Source organism: Falco punctatus (genome assembly GCF_963210335.1).
Source record: "Falco punctatus genome assembly, chromosome: 1".
NCBI lineage: Eukaryota > Metazoa > Chordata > Aves > Falconiformes > Falconidae > Falco > Falco punctatus.
Window position 1 is genome coordinate 112,178,346 of NC_137580.1, and position 19,792 is coordinate 112,198,137.

The following is a 19,792-nucleotide window of genomic DNA, read 5'->3' on the forward strand; positions in this document are numbered from 1 at the left end:
TTCAAGTACCTGAACCACAGAAAGCAGAATTCAGAACTACCGCCTCCTCACTTACACACATTGGAAGTGTGTGCAGCAGGTATTTCCACTTATGAACCATTATATTATTATCTCTTCTGCAAACATTGCTTCAGATTCAACGTGTGTGACTTTATAATTCCAAGTGACACAACCATCCATTTAATTGCTTTAAAGTGAAATAATAGGCACAGTAAAACAATCTGATTTTTTATAAATTCACCAAGACAAACAGTACATTTCAAAAAAAGATTTCAGTTCTAGCTTAGAGTAAATAACTTATTTATATAACTTTATGTAACGTACTTACACAGAGTAAATAACTTATGCAACTTATAGTAAATAACTAATTTTCCTTGTATTTAGAAAAAATAGCAGATTCATATCAGCATAGATAGTATTAAAAAAATAATTTGCATCACCACTATTAAGATAATCTATTAAAAGAAGTTTTAGAATAAATAGCAACAAAAGTTAAATTTAGTATTTTTCATAATTAAGGCTGAGGTTTAAAAGTCAGATCCTACAATCATATACATCTGTATGACTTAAGATGTATAAGAAAGAGGATCTGACCCCTTGTTTTTTGAAAATAACAACAAATGTGCAAGTATTGTCTAAAACATAAGTTGATTTGTTCTTGGACTGGTGGGTTGCAAAGCTCTTACCCCTCTTTTGACATCATGTGGGAATGCAGCCCCAAATATATCCTCATGGTAACGTTTTTGGCTCTGCAAAAAAAAGAAAGGAAGCCCAAGAGGTGAATTAAATGCAGCTTGCTCATCCTTATATAGCAGTTAAGTAACTAAAAGGTCCTTTGCATTCGTATGACCGGTTCTGTGCTGGTGACCTTGTTCCTGTCCATACAATGAACCTGTCTGAATCCCAGGCAGATGTGCTCCAGCAGAAGTTCTGATAGCAAAAGGGTCCTAAAAAGCCAGCAGACCCAGGCACTGTGTTTTTAGTGATGAGCCCACTAATTTCTAAAATTCACTTTCCTCTGTTGGTACAATGAAGTATCAAACTCTTGATGTTCCAGACACACTGCAAAGCTGATGTCCACACCCCAGCTGGAGACACTGGGGGAAATGGTAGATGTAAGAGAACAACGTTACGTGCCACTCTCACACCCTAACTGAACAAAAACTGTGTTTTAAATCATGGTGGGTGGATTAAACTGATCACTTAGAGCTTTTTTCCTTATATATTCTGCTGAAGAGAAGCTCATGGCAGCCTGCAAGATCTTGAGTGTGACTTTGAAGACTTCTGTAACCCATCCTGGAACACTGTCTGACTGGAAAGAATGCCTTGTGTATCATCACATACCTTTAGCTGGAAGAAGTACTCCTCTGCCTGTTGCTCATTAATATTCAGGTATTTTGCTAGCAGCCCTTTCAAAGTCTGAGCAACATCCTTGGCCATGTGTACATCCCCACAGACATACAGATGCCCTTCCTCCTTATGCAAGAGGTTGCACACTTTGGTCTCCAACTTGCTTTGAAGGATGTCTTGAACATAGACCTTAGAAACAGAAAAAGGATCATTAAACAAGGTTTCTCAAACGCTGCTTTGGCTATTGACTTTTCTAAATTCAATGTGGGTCTACACAGGAAGGTTCTAAATGCCCTAGCTATTTCAGCTGTGTGTTGCACCACAGCAAAGAAGAAAAATGTCTTGACACTGTCTTAACAAGCCCCAGATTTGGTGGCTAGGCCTGTCTCCTGATTAAACTAGAGAGACTAAGACTCTTCTTTTTTAGAACCACTTACAACTGCCAAAGTCTCCTAACTTGCCAGGAGAGTAGGATAGCTAAAAAAAGGATAGCTTAAGTGCTGTTGTTTTCTCCAATCAAGATTTAATCTAAGCAAAATTAATTTCCAGGGTCAGGTCACTGTGTCACATTAAAACAGTGACAAATGGCCAGAGCCAAATAATTTCTAACTCATGGGTGAATCAAATCTTGTAATTTAAGATTCCTGCAAATGTTCCAACTTACAGTTTCACAGGCTGTTTGCACTTTAAGTGCCTCTCTATATGGCAGTGAGGGGGTTATATATATATAGCTTGCTTGTACTGAAGTGCACAGTGAGATTCTCCCTTATTTTGAGGGAGTGAGGCCTTTTGTCACTTGTCCAGAATGTACTGAAGCAAAATGTAGCATTTTAAATGATTTTAAAAAAATATTATTTATTTAATTATTAGTATTTTATTATATAGAAAAGAATAAAAGAAAAACATTTCTTTTAAAGAATTGTTAAGCAGAGCCTCAGTCTTAACTCCAGGGACTATTGTGGAAGGAGCCAAACCCTTAAAGAACAAAGGAACTAGCCTTACCTTAGGTTGGCCAGGTTGTCTGGAGTAAGCTGTATAGACTTCTTTCAGGACTCCCTTCCTCTTCATCTCATCAGTTTCTTCTTTGTAGATGTGATCCATTTCTGGCTGCCGGCAGCCAAACAATAATGTCATGTCACCACCTTTGATCCCTGAAACCAACATTGGAAAGTTTTTTGTATTTCCTGGTAAGGCCTATTATCTGATGGCTATTCCCATAGAGGGCCCTGTTGCCACAGTAACGAGCTGCGCACAGCTGTCTCTTTCACAGCTGGAATGCTGCGCTCAGTTTTGGTCCCTGCTAGATAAAAAACATGTGGACAGGCTGGAGAGGGCCCAGAGAAGGGCCACAAAGATAACCAAAGGACTGGGAAGACTGATGCTTGAGGAAAGGCTGAGAGAACTGGGTTTGCTCAGCCTTGAGAAAAGAAGGTTTAGGGGAGACCTACTTCAAGTACTTTCAAGACCCAGTACTTCAAGGGTGGCTACTGAGAAGACGGAGACTCCCCTTTTACAAAGAGTCACATGGAAAAGATGAGGGGTAATGGGTACAAGTTACTCCTGGGGAGATTCTGATTAGACACAAAGGGACAATTTTTCACATTGAGAACAATCAGCCATTGGAATAACCTCCCCAGGGAAGTGGTGGATTCCCCAACACTGGACACTTTTTAATATTCAGCTGGACAGGGTGCTGGGCCGTCTTGTCTAGACCATGCTTTGGCCAAGAAAGGTTGGACCACATGATCTTTGAGGTCCCTTCCAACCTGGCATTCTATGATTTTATAATTAGCCTTTCTCACTGAGCACCTGAGAAGGACAGTGTGTGTGTCTATGTGTGACAACTTCTAATTTTAGGGTCTTGCAGTAGAATCGAATCTGCCCAAGTCCTCGGAGAACTATGTGGAACCACCTGTTGGAGCAGGTTCCCCAAACAGGCCTACACCAGCAGGCCAAAGTGTTTCCTCTTCATACTGTGGCCCCTTGTGTGAGCACCTGGGGCAGTTGCTGAACATACAGTATTTACAAGGATACATAGACTGCTCCCTCCAAGTGATCAAATACCCCAAGACCACCAGAACGGTTTCAAGGGGGATGGATTAGTTGTTTCGGTGCAGTGTCAATCGGTCTTGGGATGACAAATCTCTACGGTGTTTACTTGGCTAATGTTTCTTGGTTTCTCCCTCTGCAGAGGTCTTGTTTGGAGGAGTAGGGATGCCTTCTGCTGCCAGATGAGTTATGGCCTCCCTTTTGGAGCAATCCCCATAAATACCTTTCTTTTCCAAGTCATGGAGACGCTGCAGCCAGAAACTTCTGAAGGGAGCAATTCCTGTTCCGGGACCGATCAGAATGCATGGCTTGGTTGGCTCCTCTGGGAGCCGGAATTCATTAGCACTAAAATGCAAAAATATGTTAATTAGGTACTTAGTTTGACTGACATCTCAGTGTCAGTTTCCTGAATCCTTTTGAGCAGCACAGTGTAAGTCACCGATTTCAAAAGAGTAATGGGGCTTAACTTGGTGACAGTTGCCTCTTGTTTCCTTAGCTTTATTTGCTCCATAGCGGATATGCTGAGAGGGGAGATGGTGTCATATGAATAGAATTCTTTCAGAATTTTCTAATGATTTATGATTTTACTCAACATAAGATGTGGTAAAGGATCTCATCTCTGGGAGACAGGGAGTTCCTTCTCTTCTCAAACAAATATTCCCACTTGCTGTCACCAGTCACTTGAAAATCATTTGCAAACAATGAATAAAAACACTGAAGAAGCTGAACTAAGACCTGCTGTTTTCTGGGTTTTTTTCTTTTCTTTTTGCTCTGTCATATACTCACCTGCGTATAAAGCATGGCACTATTTCATTGAGAGCTATTGTATTCAGCCACGTGCTGCAGACTCCATGGTGCAAAGGCCCTTGTCCATCTAATCAGAGCAAAGGAAAACATCTCTGTCAGTATTTAAGAGCTCTTCATTTTTTAAAACTGTGCTGTTTATATTTAAAATTATTGGTTTTGAGTATATATCTAGTAATGATTTATAAAAAAAGGATACACTGATGATGATGCAGGATTTTAGCAAATTAGCACTGCAGTACACTACCCTGCATGTATCACAATACAACCTTTTTGTTATAGATATGCTTCATGCCAGATGGCAGACACAGGGGTCTTTTTCTGAACCACAATGCAGCCTAAATATCATTTAAGAGAGAAATTAAAACAACAATCCATTACCTCTCGTCCTGTAGTTTACGACTGCAACTGTCAGATGAATCTCTCTGGCTGTCATGTCACAGGAGGAACTGACGGAATAGTACCTGGGTTTCAGAAATGGCAGCTGAGTCAGTAAGAAAGCTGTTGAGACCTCAGCAGAAGGAAACTCCTCCAGGACCTCCAGGATGTTCGGGCTGTTGTAAAACTTCCATTTATTGTATTCTTCTGTGCTCTAAAAGCCAAAGGTCACCACCACAATGTTACCAGGTCATGCGGAGTTCAGGGATATTTGCAATGTCACTTATAAATAAGATTCCTGCTATCCATTCAATTAAATATGCAGGCAATCAACAGAGAATTCTCAAAACTTTGCCCAGACCAATACTGGGGTTTCCTAAGAAATTGTTTGATTTTTGAAAACAGAAGTACAGAATACCCACTGTAATTTTCTCAGATACCAGCTCTCTCAGTGAGGACGTAGAAACAGAAATAGAATCTGTTTCTTGCAAGCACTTAGCACACCTATGAGTAAACGGTTACTTAAAGTACCATCCCGCTTACTCTCACAGTACCAAATTCTCTGACAAAAATATCTATCAGGTCCCCTCCAACCCCTCCACCTGCAAACTGCAAAGGTCTTTTAATGGTGTATCACCAGAAACCACCATGAGGCTGGCAAAACAGGCAGGCCAGAAGACCCACCCAGAGTCACAGAGGAAATACCAGATCTGAAAAAATCTCTTGATTCCCACACCCAAGCTAAGCCACAGGACCACCCTTTCTCTCACTGTGGTTGGGTTTACAAGTACACAGAATGCGTATCAGAGGAACAAAAAGCAAGGACCATCACTACAAAAATTTCTTAGGCTTCTGCTACAAAGTAAAAGGGCATCAGATGGTGCGGTATACAGTATTGTAACATAAATCTTGTCCTAATATTTACCTGACATAAAACTTCCAGTCTCTGTTTGTCTTCTTCCGCTGTTACCAGCTGGGCAAGTTTTTTTAGCAGTTGTTGAGAGGGTGGAGTAGTGATATCGAGCAAGTATGTCAAAGCCTCCAGGAGTGTGCAGGCGGGAATCTTTTTGTCACTTGTCCAGTAGCCACCTGGAAATGAGATGAATAAAAGAACACATGGCAATTCCCATGGGATTTGACAGCTGTAGAGCTTTGCAAAACTCAGTGTCCTTCAAAATACGACTTCAGACTAGGTTGCAGCAGGTCTAGACCACAGGGCCCTTCTGAAAAGAGGTTAATGTGAGGTTTCAAACTTTTTGTAAGGGGAGGATCTGGTGCAGAGAACTTTATGATAAAAAAACACCACTTTAAGATGTAAAGACTTTCACTCGAGGAAATAATCTTCCTGTGTGTTAGAATCCTGTGATTTAGCAGATTATTCCTACTAAGATGGAAAAGATGGTCATGACATGTAAATCTATTTTAGGACTCTGATATGTAGCAACTATAAGCAAACTGTTGATTAATTTATTTGCAGTCAATGGCCAATTCAGCAACTGAATTACATATACTGTCAAAGCTAGGACAACTCTGAACACTGGTGAAGTTATCACGGACTGCGAGTATGCAAAATCAGAATTAAGAATTGTAAGAATAACTAAAAGCATCAACAAAACCCTATTAAAACTTAAGAAAAGGATAATAGAATCAAATTCATCTATGAAAATTCTCAGGAATTTTAGAGAAATCTGTCAGACATCCTCTGTTATTTTACCTAAAGAGAACCAACTTACCACCAGTGCAGGTTTCAAGTCTGATAGTCTGATCAGCTGGAGGGGCATCCTTGACATGGGCAATGAGGCCATGGACTAATTCTGGCTGGTTGCCTGGGAAAATCCCGATATGATCTCCAGGCAGGTAGTGCATGTCCTGATTAGTCTCACAGGAAAGCTTAACTAGAATGGTAACACGACTGGATATAGAAAAAAAAAAAAAGAAAGGATCAGACAGATCTTGGTTACGTCAACAGGATTTCCCTTGAATTGCGCAGAAAAGGTATAAATCTGAAGTGACAGTTGGCAAGGGCTTACTTATGTTCATTACCAAATTATCAGACCAGCTTAGTACTTCATGGAGACTTAAACAAATAACAGCCCAGACATGTGAAGTACTTGTATCAAAACAAGACGCTGAAGTGCTACTTGATCTGTCCAGTATAGAACAAACATGCCTGTAATCAGCCAATGAAAAGAAGTGCAGCTCTGCTGAAGACTGAATACTCAACATCTTAAACCAGCTCAGAGGACTTCCCATAGGATGACTGTATTTAGAACAGGGATGAAGAAGACCTACCAGAGGATGTTGAAGAGCTATTCACGGATGCTAATTCTAAGACAGATGTTAGCACTGATTACCCTTTAGTATTTCTTTGTGTATTGTCTTGTCTCAACTTGTTTTGCAGTACAACAGCTTTTTGCACTATACCTTTTCCTTTTTTTTTTCTGCTAAGGGGCAATTTTTCCACTAAACGAAGTAAACATTTGCCGGGCATGTAGCATACCAAGCAAGAGAGAGAGACCATACACCCGACCTTCCACATTTAGTAGGTATCAAAGGGCTGTGTCACAGAGGTTTTTATTCCCTACGCTCCTAGAGACTCTACTGGGAAGTTAGACCCTAGCTAGACCAGAGCTAAGACTGTACACATTCTTGTGGTCTTGTGATAATGATTTACTACTTCTAACAATGGTACAAAATTCATATATATTTCTTAATATCTGCAGGGAGAAGATGTTTATAACCAGGCATTTCAGATGTTTAAGATTTTAATAAACTGTAGTATTACAATATTCAAAAGAATGAGGTATCGTACCTGGACTTTAAACTTTGAAGATTCTGTCTGAATTTCAGCTTCATGGGAATTATAACCTTGGCATGAATGTTTGCAAGTGCTGTCAAGAAAAGAGGACATGACTCATGGTAATTTTGTGATTAGGTTTGTTTAAAATGCCTTCAAATATAACATGCAGAAAAGAACTGAACCATGGTCGCCCTAGAATATGAGATACATTTAGTCAATTATGTGTCCTATATGCAAGCCCTCCCTGACTGAAAGTAGCTCATCTCAGCTTTTGTTCTTCTGGGGCTGTCAAAATGTGTGCTAGTTCTGGTGGTCTGATGTTACTGTGCTGGAAAATATAATTTATACAATGTAAACCAAGATCTTTTTTTCCTCTGAACACTGTACTTTATTATATGCATTCTATGATCTAGCAGGACCAATACTGCTTCTAGAAAACCGTTACTGTTCAGACCCGTCTGAAGCAAAACAGACAGAGGAAGTAGGAGGTGGGATGTAATACCTTTAGCCAAGTCCATGGTCTGAGAGTCATGGACTATCCTGTAATTCTTAGGATCCCAGCTTTCATCAGAGGTATATATCTCAGGCAACTGAATACTGTTTTTCCCACAGATGTTAAAAATGTCACAGGCAGTCTAGGAAAAAGAAAAAATTAAGGCTATTCATAGTAAAAAAAAAAATTATCATTGTCATAATTCTAATGAGGAGATATCAATTTCACAGATTGTTACTTTTTTATTGATTCTGTTGAGTTCAGTGATATTGCAGGGCTTACAGTGATTTCAGTGATCTGCTTCAAAAAATCCTGATGTTTTATGCTACCACCCTTGTTCATACTAAGCATTCCATTATCCAAAAGGTTTCATGGAACTTTATGTGAATATTAATAAATAATAGAAAAGGGGTCTAGTTCCCTCTTCAACTTAGGCAAACAGTAGAAAAGAGGAATTCCAAATTCAGATATAAATCCAGAAGTTTTTCTTCTTTCATTTCCCCCCATTTTTATGGGATGCTAGTGAATACTGAAATAAAATGAATGAATGAAGAAACCAACATATGAGCTAACTCTTTATATAGTCACCTTGAACGCGCTGACTGCCCATGCACGAAAGGCTGCTTCTTGCCCGTTGAGTTCATCTCCCTCACCTATTGGAGTGAGCTGAGAAGCCCCTAGTTGGGCCAGTTTTTGGTCAATGGCATGAGCAAAAGCACAGAACTCTGGATACATGCTGGACCCCAAACCAAACACAGCATATCTGCAGAAAGTGATAAAAATAAGATCACTATGTTCTGCTAAATGAAATGCAAAAGGACTCAATCACCTGCAAACCAAACAAAAAATATTTTTACCTAATTTTTCCTCTCAGAAATTTCAGGGTGAGCAAGGAGTTCTTGAAGGTCTGTAAAAATTCATAAAATAATTAAGGTCAGAAAAACACTGATTTAAAACAGAAACGAGACCCTGATCCATATCTTAGTCAAGTACATGAGCCAAATGAAGGGGTTGTCTTTGATCTCAGAGTTGAGCATCATATGTACTTCTGAGGTTAATATTACCTTTCCATTATTTGGAGAATCTCCATTTCCAAAAGTGCTAGTAACCACTAAAAGAAGTGTTTCTTTTTCCAGGTCACAAATGTTGTACTCATCCATGCACAGAATCTGGAAGGTATAAAGCTCATGATAAATTGCTAGTGGACATAAGAACTAGCACTAGATATCTCTGTGATTGTCAGATGACTGTTGACCAAATTTACAAGGCATTATGCTAAATGAATACAAAATCAAAGTTCTAGTCCAATTGGTATTTACTGAACGTTCAAAATATTGGTTTAGAGAATGAAAAAGCTTGAAGCAGCTGAGGAAGCTAGCCAAACTTCTTTCGTCATTTAGCATGGATGATTTATACTTTCTTACCTTAGTGTTGAAGGCACAGTTGAACAAGCTGCAAAGATTATTTGCTAGTGTTTCAGATTTCCCAGTCTCTGTTGCATAGATTACAGTGACCTTGGACCTGGTTGCCATTGTTTGTCGCATGAGTGAAGATGCAAAAAGTACAGCCCTAGGGAAAAAAACAATTGCATACAATCTTTAATATAGCTACACAGTAATTCAGATTGATTCACAGACAAGCTAGGAAAGACTGATCTTGAGCATGGTTCTTCTTTGGAAGATAGTTCAGAAGCAATACACTACAGATAGCCCTGAATAAGAATCTTAGATATAACTATTAACTAACTGGTCAGGTAAGTCTATGATTCAAACAATTCAAGTGGTCCCTACTGTAATAAATAATTCAGAAAACCCCAAAAAAGTGGAACAGAAACATCACAAGAATAGAATAGTTGGACAAAAGCATGAAGACTCTTATTTGAATCACTTACTTTGCCAAGATGCTAAATTTTATTTCTTTTTTCTTTGGTCTCCGGGTCTCATCATGCCAGACATGCGTTTTCCATGCATCCACCTTTAAAAAAAAAAGTTAAGCTTCAGGTAAGAAATGTAAAATAAATACACAATTTGTCTATCTTTGAAACAGCCATATTAAACAGAATCTGTATATACAAGCCACCATGTACAAATATGCGATCAGTCTCTGTAGCATTAAATTGCATTTTACTTTCAACTTGAGAATTCACCAGAACTAACAGAACCTTCCGCAGTACAATAGATATTGCCTGCTATTTATGAATCTCTCTAGTGAACTGCCACTAACCAGGGCTTTTCATTCAGACGTCTTCAGGTCCCATGTTATCATCTGTACTTCTGAAGTCTACTAGAATAATATTTTTTTTACTAATGTGTACCTGGTAGTAGTAGAAGGGAGTGAGGACATAGTTCAACATCTCCTGGTGGAACACAGGAGTTATGCTCCCTGACATGGGAGGCACAATCCACACCCAGTCAGCCGGGCAGCCTCCTCGCACACGGTACTCATTCTGCATGTATTTCATGAAGGACTCAGCAGCTGAGTGGTGGTCCATGATAGTCACATTTTGTTTCTAGAATAATTGCAAAAAGACAGACATACATTAAAAAAATCCCATTCTGCTCTTCTTCCTGATGTAGTTGAAGTAATCCTTTTGCTTTGGTTAATATTTCAAGGACTTTATTTAGTGCTGGGAAATATCAGCAACTATTATACAGATACAGATTGAGGTGGATCTTTGATTAAGGACTCCTACGTCCAAATGTAAATCAAGAATAACTCTATTGGAATCACATTGATAACCTCAATTGAGCATTGGTCCATTGGCACTATACTTGTATAAAGCTGCTATAAGTGAAAGTAAAGAGACACAAAATATTCAGTGTCTCTCCAGAAACCACATCCATTGACTTACTTGGAAGCTATAAAGCACAGCCACATTTATCTCTACAACAGCTCGGTCTTTCCATAATGATGAAAGTTTGTTTGTTTCCAGTCCCATTCTTCTCCCTACCTCCTACATGTGAAAAAGAGAGAGAAAAGGAAAAAGCAAGTTTACTATGTGGGGACTTAGACATCATGATTTCTCCACCTCATCACTTTAATTTGCAGGAAGAACTGTTGCAGAAAGGGGAATAGGCAGTCTTATGTTGGGAAAAGCGATGTCAGTATAAACATTTGAGATTAGAAGTTAACTTGAATTATGGTGTTCTGGTTCTTGAGGCTATCTATTCCAGTTTGGTAAAACAGGGAGTGGTTCTCTCCTAGACTAAAGGGTTTTAAAAGTGCCAGTATCTGCTTATAAGTCATCATTATTAATTTGTACTGGTGAGGTGCCCAAGACCTGCAGCTAACCACCAGGACTCCATTGCCTTGTCAACAGCAAACCGGAACTGAAATAAATATACCTCTGAGAAACATACAGAGACCAAAAGTCCTGAATCAGCAGGACTTAGGGTAAAATTGGGGAAGAATTACATTTGGACACCATTTTCTATTTTATGGGTTTTTACAGTTGCAGTTTTACCATCCTATCCAGCTACTTGGAACAGATACTCTCAGAACACTGTAAAAACAGTCATACAAACTGGCAGCCATAACCTTGAGAGAAATTCAAGATGTCCCACAATAGTCAGGATATTGTGTTAGATTAGCGCTGAAGTGTTAAGTGTGATGTAAATGCAACACCCATCCCAGCAAAGACTGATAACGTCTCTTTTCCAAAAGCGCTTTACCCATCAGGTTCATTCCCTTTGCAGAACACACTTTACTTTAGAAGATTACCTTTAGGATATTATATCGCTGTACATCACAGAAGTCTCGCACTCCTATCTCTGTCCCCATGTACCAGCCATTGAAAGGACACCCAGTAAACTCCAGGCCTCCCACCTCAAGAAGCATGTTGGCAACAGCAGGCAGTGCATACCACTTCAGATCTAACTCCTTAAACCATTCAAACCTGGTAAACAAACATTTTGATTTATTACTTCATTTACTTTCAGGCAATAACCAGAAAAGTCCAGTAAGCTAAAGAGTACTAACTCTAGGAGAAATGACCCATGAAGCAGGGTCTGCAAAAGCTCATAGCAGTTCCCGCTTACAATATGGTAACTGGGAATTGCCTGCTAAAGAAATTGCAGAACAGCCTCACAGAGTTCTGCAATCTGCAGGCCAGTCCCAAAGCAAACATGAAGAAAAAAGCCCCACAGAAAAGCAATAAACATTTTGTTATGACTGCAGCCATATTTCACTCATGTATTACACTGGCACAAGAAATGATCGTTTTAAAATTTCTGAACATGACTGGAATGTAGATCAGGAAAAAAAGATTTCCAATAAAACTACTATTGGCTTCCTTAATTTAAATCTCATTTCATTGTTCTAACAGGCATTTTATCTTTCAGGACAATTTTCCATAATTTCATCCTAACAAAGAACCCATAAAATGACTGCCACAGGCGCAGGCATTATAACCTGCCAAGGTGAGGCAGGAGCAAAAATACAACTATCTAAATCTTGTGTGCTTACTTTGGATGCTCCGTTGGCACTTCGAGCACAATTTCTGGCGGGATCTCAAATATTTCTGGGTCTTGGCCGTTTGCTTGGAGAATGAGTGGAACTACATCAAAGCAGCCATATTTCGGCTTCCACCCAAGCTCAATGCACAACTGTAAACAAAGAAAGTGTATTTTGGGCTTTTTAGGTTTCCCCCTCTCTGGATTTGAAGACAAAAGAATGTTAGCCCTCTAAAACCTGCTGAGGTAAATTCTCAGTGATAAGGGTTATCTTTCCTATTCAAATGATGTTGAGACATGTTGTTCAGGTACTGATTGTGTCCCTGACTTAAGGGGAGCATTAGCTTGCCCTGTTCCGAGATGGAGGGGAGTAATTTTATGTCAAGATTGTAAGAAATTACTGCTCCCACCTTCACCTGGAACCTGTGGGGCAGAGCATCTCATTCACTCCTTAGCACCACACCTCCCTCCCAATCTGCATAAAAATTTAAGGAAAAAAAAAAAAAAAAGAGAGAGAGACAGATGGGTTAGGCAAGATGGAAAGCAGTTGTGATTCTGTATTTAGAACTGTACCTGTGTGAACTCCACACTGGCAGGGTCTCCTATGATAGACCCATCTGGCATTTGATATCCAGCATATCGGATGAGCTGGCTGTTCCAAATACGAAAATCGTGTTTCCCATCAGTCCTCTGGGGGAAGATAGTAATGGCTGATCTGCCCAGAGAGACAATCAAATCCCATTACACCACAGCAGCACATTAAACACATTCTAATTATTAAGACATAAATTGTTAGCAACAGCAATTATTTTATATTTATAAAATAAACATCAGTAGAAACAAAATAATTCATCTTCTTTATCCACCCCCCTGAATCTTCAAATAATCTCTTTTCCCCAGGAATTACAAAAGATTTTGCAACATCAGCCATGCATGTTATAAAATTTCAAAATGGTTGATGGTACACATGAAAGGAACATATAAATACCAGGAGAATTAAGAGCAGAGACGAGTTGTCAAAATATTTAGATAGACCATTTCAGGTCTCACGTAGAGTTTTGAATCCAGATCTGGATGGGTTTTTTTGTTGTTTAAAATTAAAGAGGTTTACCTTATATTTCCATTATTTGTGGCGTACTGAATATGACGACAGATATGCTCAAACATTTCTTTTGCTGTTTTACAATCACGTGCATCAAATACCTATGTTTCCAAAAGAAACGTAAAGAAAAAACTGATTTTGAAACAGTAGTGCAAGATCCTTTCTTTATGCATTTAAGGAAAGCAAAGATTAAGGAAAAAAGCAAAACAAAAAATCAGTATCTCTCAATTTAATTGTAACTCCACTAGGAAAGGTTCTTTTTTTGTTGTTCTTTTATGCATCATTTTTATACGTAACAATTCTCCAAGGACAAAGACATGCATCTGGTTCCATGACACAGGTGGTTCCTATGCTAGCACTCCTACACAGGTTTTTATTCAACTATGAAGCACAGAGCCGCACACAAAAAATGCTGATCTTATGATAGGTACACGAGGGAGTAGTCCTCAGTTGAAGCAACTGGCATACTTTACCAAAGTAAAGGACATTCTTCTGATTTGCAGCAGATCACTATTTGGTCCATAATGTCTAGACTCATAGGTTACCTGTAGATTGGACCACTGGATTCTCCCAATACACCTAGGTGCATTCCTCCAGGCCTGTTTGGCAGCAAAGATCAGTTCATCCTTTGTCAGATGGTAGGTTCCTGTTGTTTCTATCTCCTTGGTCACTGCTTCCAGTCGGACCAGGTGTTCTTCTTTTTTTGGCCTTTTGAACAGGAAACAGCCATGAAAAGAAACAATGAGAATTTCATTACTTAGAATTGATTTAAACTGCAGACATTCTCCTTATATTCTGGGTCAAGAACAGCACAGGCATTGCTGAAGCCATAAAGCTTTTGAGCATTCTTTTGCACGGCAAGACTTCTACTTACATTGCTCATTTTATCTGCCAGAATGCAAGTACAGTAAGAAACCTGTTCCTGTTACAAATCTACACTCTGTGGACGTAAGTCAACATAAAATACCCTATCCTTTATGAAAATATCTATTGCCTCACAAAGTCAGCAGTTCCGCTGTGCTTCAGATGTGAGAAGTTACCATCATCTGTTCCCCACCTTCCCTCCACTGCACTGCACTTTTGTCCCTGAAATATAGCTGTTACCTGGTCCAGCACTCTAGGCTCCAAGATTTTTATCAAAAAGCAGGGTGTATTCTAGGTAAAGGGATGAGTTAAGTACATAGGAATCTGAGGACTGCTGAGGAGAGTTTTTGCTGGCTTCAGAATTTAGGAACTGTCTTTACTGAGTGCTAATTACAGAGCTTACTAGCCTAATGAAGAAATTAACACATCAGAAATGTAAGTAGTGACACCATCTTTTCCCAACCTGACATACATGGTTTGAACACAAACTTTTCTGTGTAATTTTTCAGTTTACATTTGGATTTTCTAGATTAGTTTGAAAAAGAAGTGTCAAATCACAAGCAAATGAAAAGTAGAGAACAGACTAGCTTCAGCCTAAATATAGGATTATAGTGAATGTCCTCTCAAAGTGCTATTATTTTCACAGAGACACAGCTTTTCTGGGCAAAGCAAGTAGGCTTTTCATTCCTGAAAGGAAGCGCTGAGCAATTCCTTTGTCAGGAAAACCAGCTCTAGAATTCTTCACTTTGATAACAGAGAATGAAGTCAAAACATTAAGAAATATTTATCAGAGCACAGACAAAAATTGTTTTGTTGGCCTACAGACAGAATGAAAATAGCCTGCACTGTCCGAGAATTTTCACATTTTCAACAAGATGAAAGATCAAGGGCAAGCATGTAAGATAGTGTAAATCAACGTGATCAAATAGCGACGAGCAGAAACAGAGATGTGCAAATGTAATACACTGGCAAGTGAATACAGCCTGCATGTAAGACTGGGACTTTCAGAAGGATTCAGAAGGAAGAAAGCTTTGTAGAAGTGTTCAAAGTGTCTAAAGAAGTAGCCATTATGTGGCTGAGTCCCTCTGAAAGTTTGATAATGTTTTATAATGGGATGAGCAAACATTGAACTGTCACTTGAAAGTTTGTCATGTGAAATGTCACTGCAACTCTTGGACCTCAATCAGCTGTTCCAGCTTTTCCTGCAACAAGATGTCTCCGCACCATATCCATTTTTGCGAAAACACAAACCTCTTTTCTGAAGCTAGAGCACCCCTCTCAGCATGCTCAGTAAGCTTATGTTGATGACAGCACAGAGCAAGGTTGAGAAGCAAGAGACTGGCCTTCCAATCTTTCGCTAAATCCTTGAGAGTCAAAACAGAGAACAAAAGAACACAGAGAGAAGATACTTGAAAGAGCACAAACAAAAAGCATTATTCATGTTTAAGACTGATCTGAGTAGGAGCTAATACCATCAACACCCAGTGCTGAGAAAACAGAAGATAATGTTCTGTAAGAGAGTCCTAACCAAGCTGCTTATTATAAACACACTATAACGTAACACACTCAGAAGGGATGGGGCTGAGGAATGCACCGTATAAAGTCCATTCCCGTATTCCCAAGACCTTAGATTGGCAGATATAGCATATGAAGTGCAGTAATAATTTTATTTAGCTTTTCTAATAGTCTGTACCTATTTTTTTTAATGCATGCTATATAACGTGATAGTTACTAACAGCTGAAACCAAACTGTCCTATAGTGTCAGACAGGTAGGTAGGCAGAGGACTTTCATACCAAAAACAAAGGTAAAGTTGGCTTACTCTTTAAATGAACTGTAGTACTGCTTGATAAAGTCTACTGCCTGAGATAAAAGCTCTGCCGGCGGAACTGGCCCATCTCTTGTACCTCTCACCATGCCCTTTGGCGTCATGAGTGCCCCTTGGCAGGCTTTGGTCCGGCAGTTGATAACCTGAAAAATAATAAAATGTCAAAAAACAATGTTGCACTCTGTATCTTTTCAAAGTTATGAAAAATCACTGTTCAGGTTTTCATATCTTACCTCCTTTGCTGTCAGGTGTAGTGTGTCGAGAAAGCTGGATCCATTTCCCAAGTTTCTTACTTTTATGTGTCTTGGACATCTTAATATTTGGTTTGAAGCTTTGACACCATTTGGGGGGGGATTCTGGTCAGAGGAAAGATGGAAATACATCATGTCTTCAGACCTATTAATTACCTTAAAGCTTCATTTTAAATTTTATTTGACTACTGAAATACTACAAATTAAATTCAAGAAATTAGATATGTGATCTTCTCCAATATGAGTGTTTATTCATTCGAGTATAAAACTGTTGATATAATCCAGTTCGATATGAAATAAGAAAAAAAAAGTTTTTTTGTACTAATCAAACAGCATCTGCCACTGCAAGCACATTTATAATTTCAGTAAGGGCTCTTAACATAATAGTCAACATTCTCAGGAGAACAGTGAACCAGACAATTTTAGAGAAAGGACATGTTCATTATTGAAGGTTGGATTTTCAAAGGCAAATAAAGGAATCAGGGATTCCAGTCCCCACTGGGTCACCTCTTTCCCTTAAGGCTTACCAAAGCTCCTTCTTGTTCAGAAAAGATCTTTTATCCAAAGATCTCACAGCAGTCCTAACCTCATGTAACCACAGTTATTCTCACATTTGAGAAGTTTTGAGCAGTAAGCACAACCCGTGTCAACTGTTATTATCAATGATGCTAGAAACAGACCTCTTTCCCACTACTGGCCTTTGCTGAAGCTGCAATAGGCGGCATCTCTATCTGCTTCTTGCTCAGATCATGTAATTTGGCATCATCATTTCCTAAGCTTTAAAAGACAGAAAGACAATTCAGTATAACAAAATGTACTTAGTTTTTGTTAGTTTTATCCTCAGCATCAGTAGGGAGATGCTCAGAGCTATCTCTGAAAGATGTACTGAGTCAACAAGCTAACCATTTGCGCAGTGTGAGGGGTGGAGTGGGGTATAGTAAGTCAATAGTAAAGCTACAATCACCCTTTCCAGATCACTGTGTGGGAAGGAAAACAACAGATACAGCCTGGAATGGTAAAGGTTGAATATCATTGATGTGAGCTAAACAAAGGACATCTGTACAGTTATGACCTGGACAGAAAATACTCAGAGGAATTAAACAAAGAGGTTGAAAACTTCACGGAAATGTGTGAAAATTTCAGCTAGATCCAGTCTCCAGCCCATTAAGCAAATAACATACTTCAATATTAACTTCCTTTGCTTTCCACCTAGTCTTACTTTCTGAACTCCTACTTTTTAATTTGGTATCGGGTTTCAGAAGATATTCAAGAACACTGAAGACTCATCCAGACCACAAACTCCACACAAAATCCTTAGTTTGGAGAAGGCAATGATGTCTTTCAGCTAGCAGAGCATATGGCATCACCGACTTCCACTAGTCAGCTTCAGGTATCTTCACATTTGAATATAAACTACTCTGAGCAATGACAGGAAAGGGTAGGGAATGGGCTGAGAAAGAAATGGTATGTGATAGGAAACTGAAATAAGTAACAGCCTGAAATCAGAAATTTAATATGCATGTGCAACTTATTTTATGCGGTGTCTTGTACAAATTGTGTCATAGAGTTACTTTACTAACTTAATTACAGCATTAACAAACAGTCTGCTAATTTCTATAGCATACACACGCCTCCTCAGTCCTGGCATATATGAAACCATTATAACACGCAAAATAAACTTAGAACTAAGAAAGAGAAAACAAGATGATTTATTTCCTCAATGATTGTATAACTTAGACACAAAAGCTTAAGTATACCTTATCAAGTCAACACCACCCAGTGACCCCCCCAGACAGTTGTCTTTGATCAATATTATTGTTTTGGAAACACATTACAGGTTTCTCCAGAACTCAAGTCACTAAATAGCCTCCCTTTTCAAATGAAAGAGGAACAATGAAACCATTAAGAAACAAAGATCTTACCCATGGATCTTCCTATCTTTCTCCACATTATTATTGATATCCTTCTCTTCAGAGGACTCATTCTTAGCAGCACGAGTTTTGAACACAAACTGCCATGGGCACAACATTTTGTATGCTTTGTTTATAATTTCAGTTCACAGTGCTGAAATCTTGTTTTATGTGATGTGGGAACAGTTCTGAGGAGGAGAAAAAACCGACATGGTCAGTGTTTAAACCAAGAAGGTAACTCCCTTTAAAATTATTCAGAAACTCACCAGACTAACTGATCTGATCTAATTAACGTCCTGTTTTTAAAAATGAAAACTGCTTGACTTTTAATGATACTAGAACTAACAGTTCTCTTTGTCAGTGTAATGCTGCAGCCATGCCTTATTCTAAAAATACTGGCAAGAGAATTTCAAATGTTCCCCAGTTACATAAACCACCACTTGCATCTAAGAAAGTCACATGCTTGCTTTACTTCAATAAAAAACACACACTGACACTTGTTTGTTTGGTTTGGTTGGTTGGTTGAAGTTATGTGGTTTTCAAAATTTTGTTAACAGTTATTATATGTCCTGTTAATTCACATCGCTATATGTTAGCTAGGAAAAGGGATGTAAAATGTTGCTGTGTTACTCACATAGTAAAGGAAAAAAAACCACAACCAAACTGGTCTGTAAACTAACAAAAACATTTTGCAATGTATTCATCTGCTGGAGACAAATGGTATTTTGAGAGCCTGAATTCTGTATTTTGTAAGATATATATACGTAAGACATATTTGTACGTAACATATATCATTTATATAAGAATGTATAAAGTTTAATGTTATTCATTTTAGCAAACACTTTCTGCTAATCTCTGATCCAAAAATGGATTTTTGCACTAGGGTAGGTGTGACAGAAGCACAAACTAGTAAAATGCTAGGCAAAGCAGAATTAGTCTCAGCGTTTGAATCCGATTTGTAACAGAAATAAAACTGATGTTTTCAAAAAATTAAAGAAAATATACATTGCTACATAATCCCGATGAAAATTATGTATTATTTTGTTATGTATACTACTAATTACATATATTGTATATGTATAAATACAAATTTATATTGCTGGGCTCCCAAGTGGCTGTCCACTGTAAAATCACAAAAGAAAAGAAATCCATTCAACTACCTGTGCAGAAACTGTAAGGTGTTAGGACCTGTCTGTTACTCCCACTAGAAGAAATAGTGTGTAATAAGCATTTCTCTACAGGTAAAAAATAGAAACAAATCTAAATTACTATTCTGCAATAAAAAACGCTGCAGTGTGCCTATACACTTTTGTAATACAGGAGGGAAAAAAGATAGAAGGAAAGGATAGGGAGGGAGGGAGAGAGAAAGAAAGAAAGAAAGAAAGAAAAAGAGAAAGAAAAAATGAAAAAAAAAAAAAAAACACCAGACAAAGACAAAAGAAAAGAAGAAGAAAAGAGAAGAAAAAAAGAGAAAGAAAAAGAAAAAAGTGAGAAGAGACATTTTCCCTTCACT

General features: G+C 38.5%; 1 protein-coding gene across 3 annotated transcripts in view; it reads right to left on the bottom strand.

Moving 5' to 3' along the window:
- The window catches only part of NOS2 (nitric oxide synthase 2), a 46,261-nt gene that overhangs the window by 9,983 nt on the left and 16,486 nt on the right, over positions 1-19,792 (bottom strand). For all 3 annotated transcript variants that reach the window (XM_080374178.1, XM_080374177.1, XM_080374176.1), the window contains 26 exons: positions 18,292-18,467; positions 17,050-17,146; positions 16,352-16,474; positions 16,113-16,261; positions 13,973-14,135; positions 13,437-13,528; positions 12,899-13,040; positions 12,339-12,478; positions 11,595-11,769; positions 10,726-10,827; positions 10,189-10,383; positions 9,766-9,848; positions 9,299-9,443; positions 8,939-9,043; positions 8,732-8,781; positions 8,463-8,637; positions 7,884-8,016; positions 7,394-7,472; positions 6,315-6,493; positions 5,507-5,670; positions 4,585-4,795; positions 4,186-4,273; positions 3,623-3,744; positions 2,353-2,501; positions 1,345-1,539; positions 687-749 (listed from right to left, as the gene is read on the bottom strand). In XM_080374178.1, coding sequence (XP_080230304.1) covers positions 687-749; positions 1,345-1,539; positions 2,353-2,501; positions 3,623-3,744; positions 4,186-4,273; positions 4,585-4,795; positions 5,507-5,670; positions 6,315-6,493; positions 7,394-7,472; positions 7,884-8,016; positions 8,463-8,637; positions 8,732-8,781; positions 8,939-9,043; positions 9,299-9,443; positions 9,766-9,848; positions 10,189-10,383; positions 10,726-10,827; positions 11,595-11,769; positions 12,339-12,478; positions 12,899-13,040; positions 13,437-13,528; positions 13,973-14,135; positions 16,113-16,261; positions 16,352-16,474; positions 17,050-17,146; positions 18,292-18,398 — 3,426 coding nt within the window. In that variant the 5' untranslated portion in view covers positions 18,399-18,467. The remainder of the gene's footprint in view (positions 1-686; positions 750-1,344; positions 1,540-2,352; positions 2,502-3,622; positions 3,745-4,185; positions 4,274-4,584; positions 4,796-5,506; positions 5,671-6,314; positions 6,494-7,393; positions 7,473-7,883; positions 8,017-8,462; positions 8,638-8,731; positions 8,782-8,938; positions 9,044-9,298; positions 9,444-9,765; positions 9,849-10,188; positions 10,384-10,725; positions 10,828-11,594; positions 11,770-12,338; positions 12,479-12,898; positions 13,041-13,436; positions 13,529-13,972; positions 14,136-16,112; positions 16,262-16,351; positions 16,475-17,049; positions 17,147-18,291; positions 18,468-19,792) is intronic.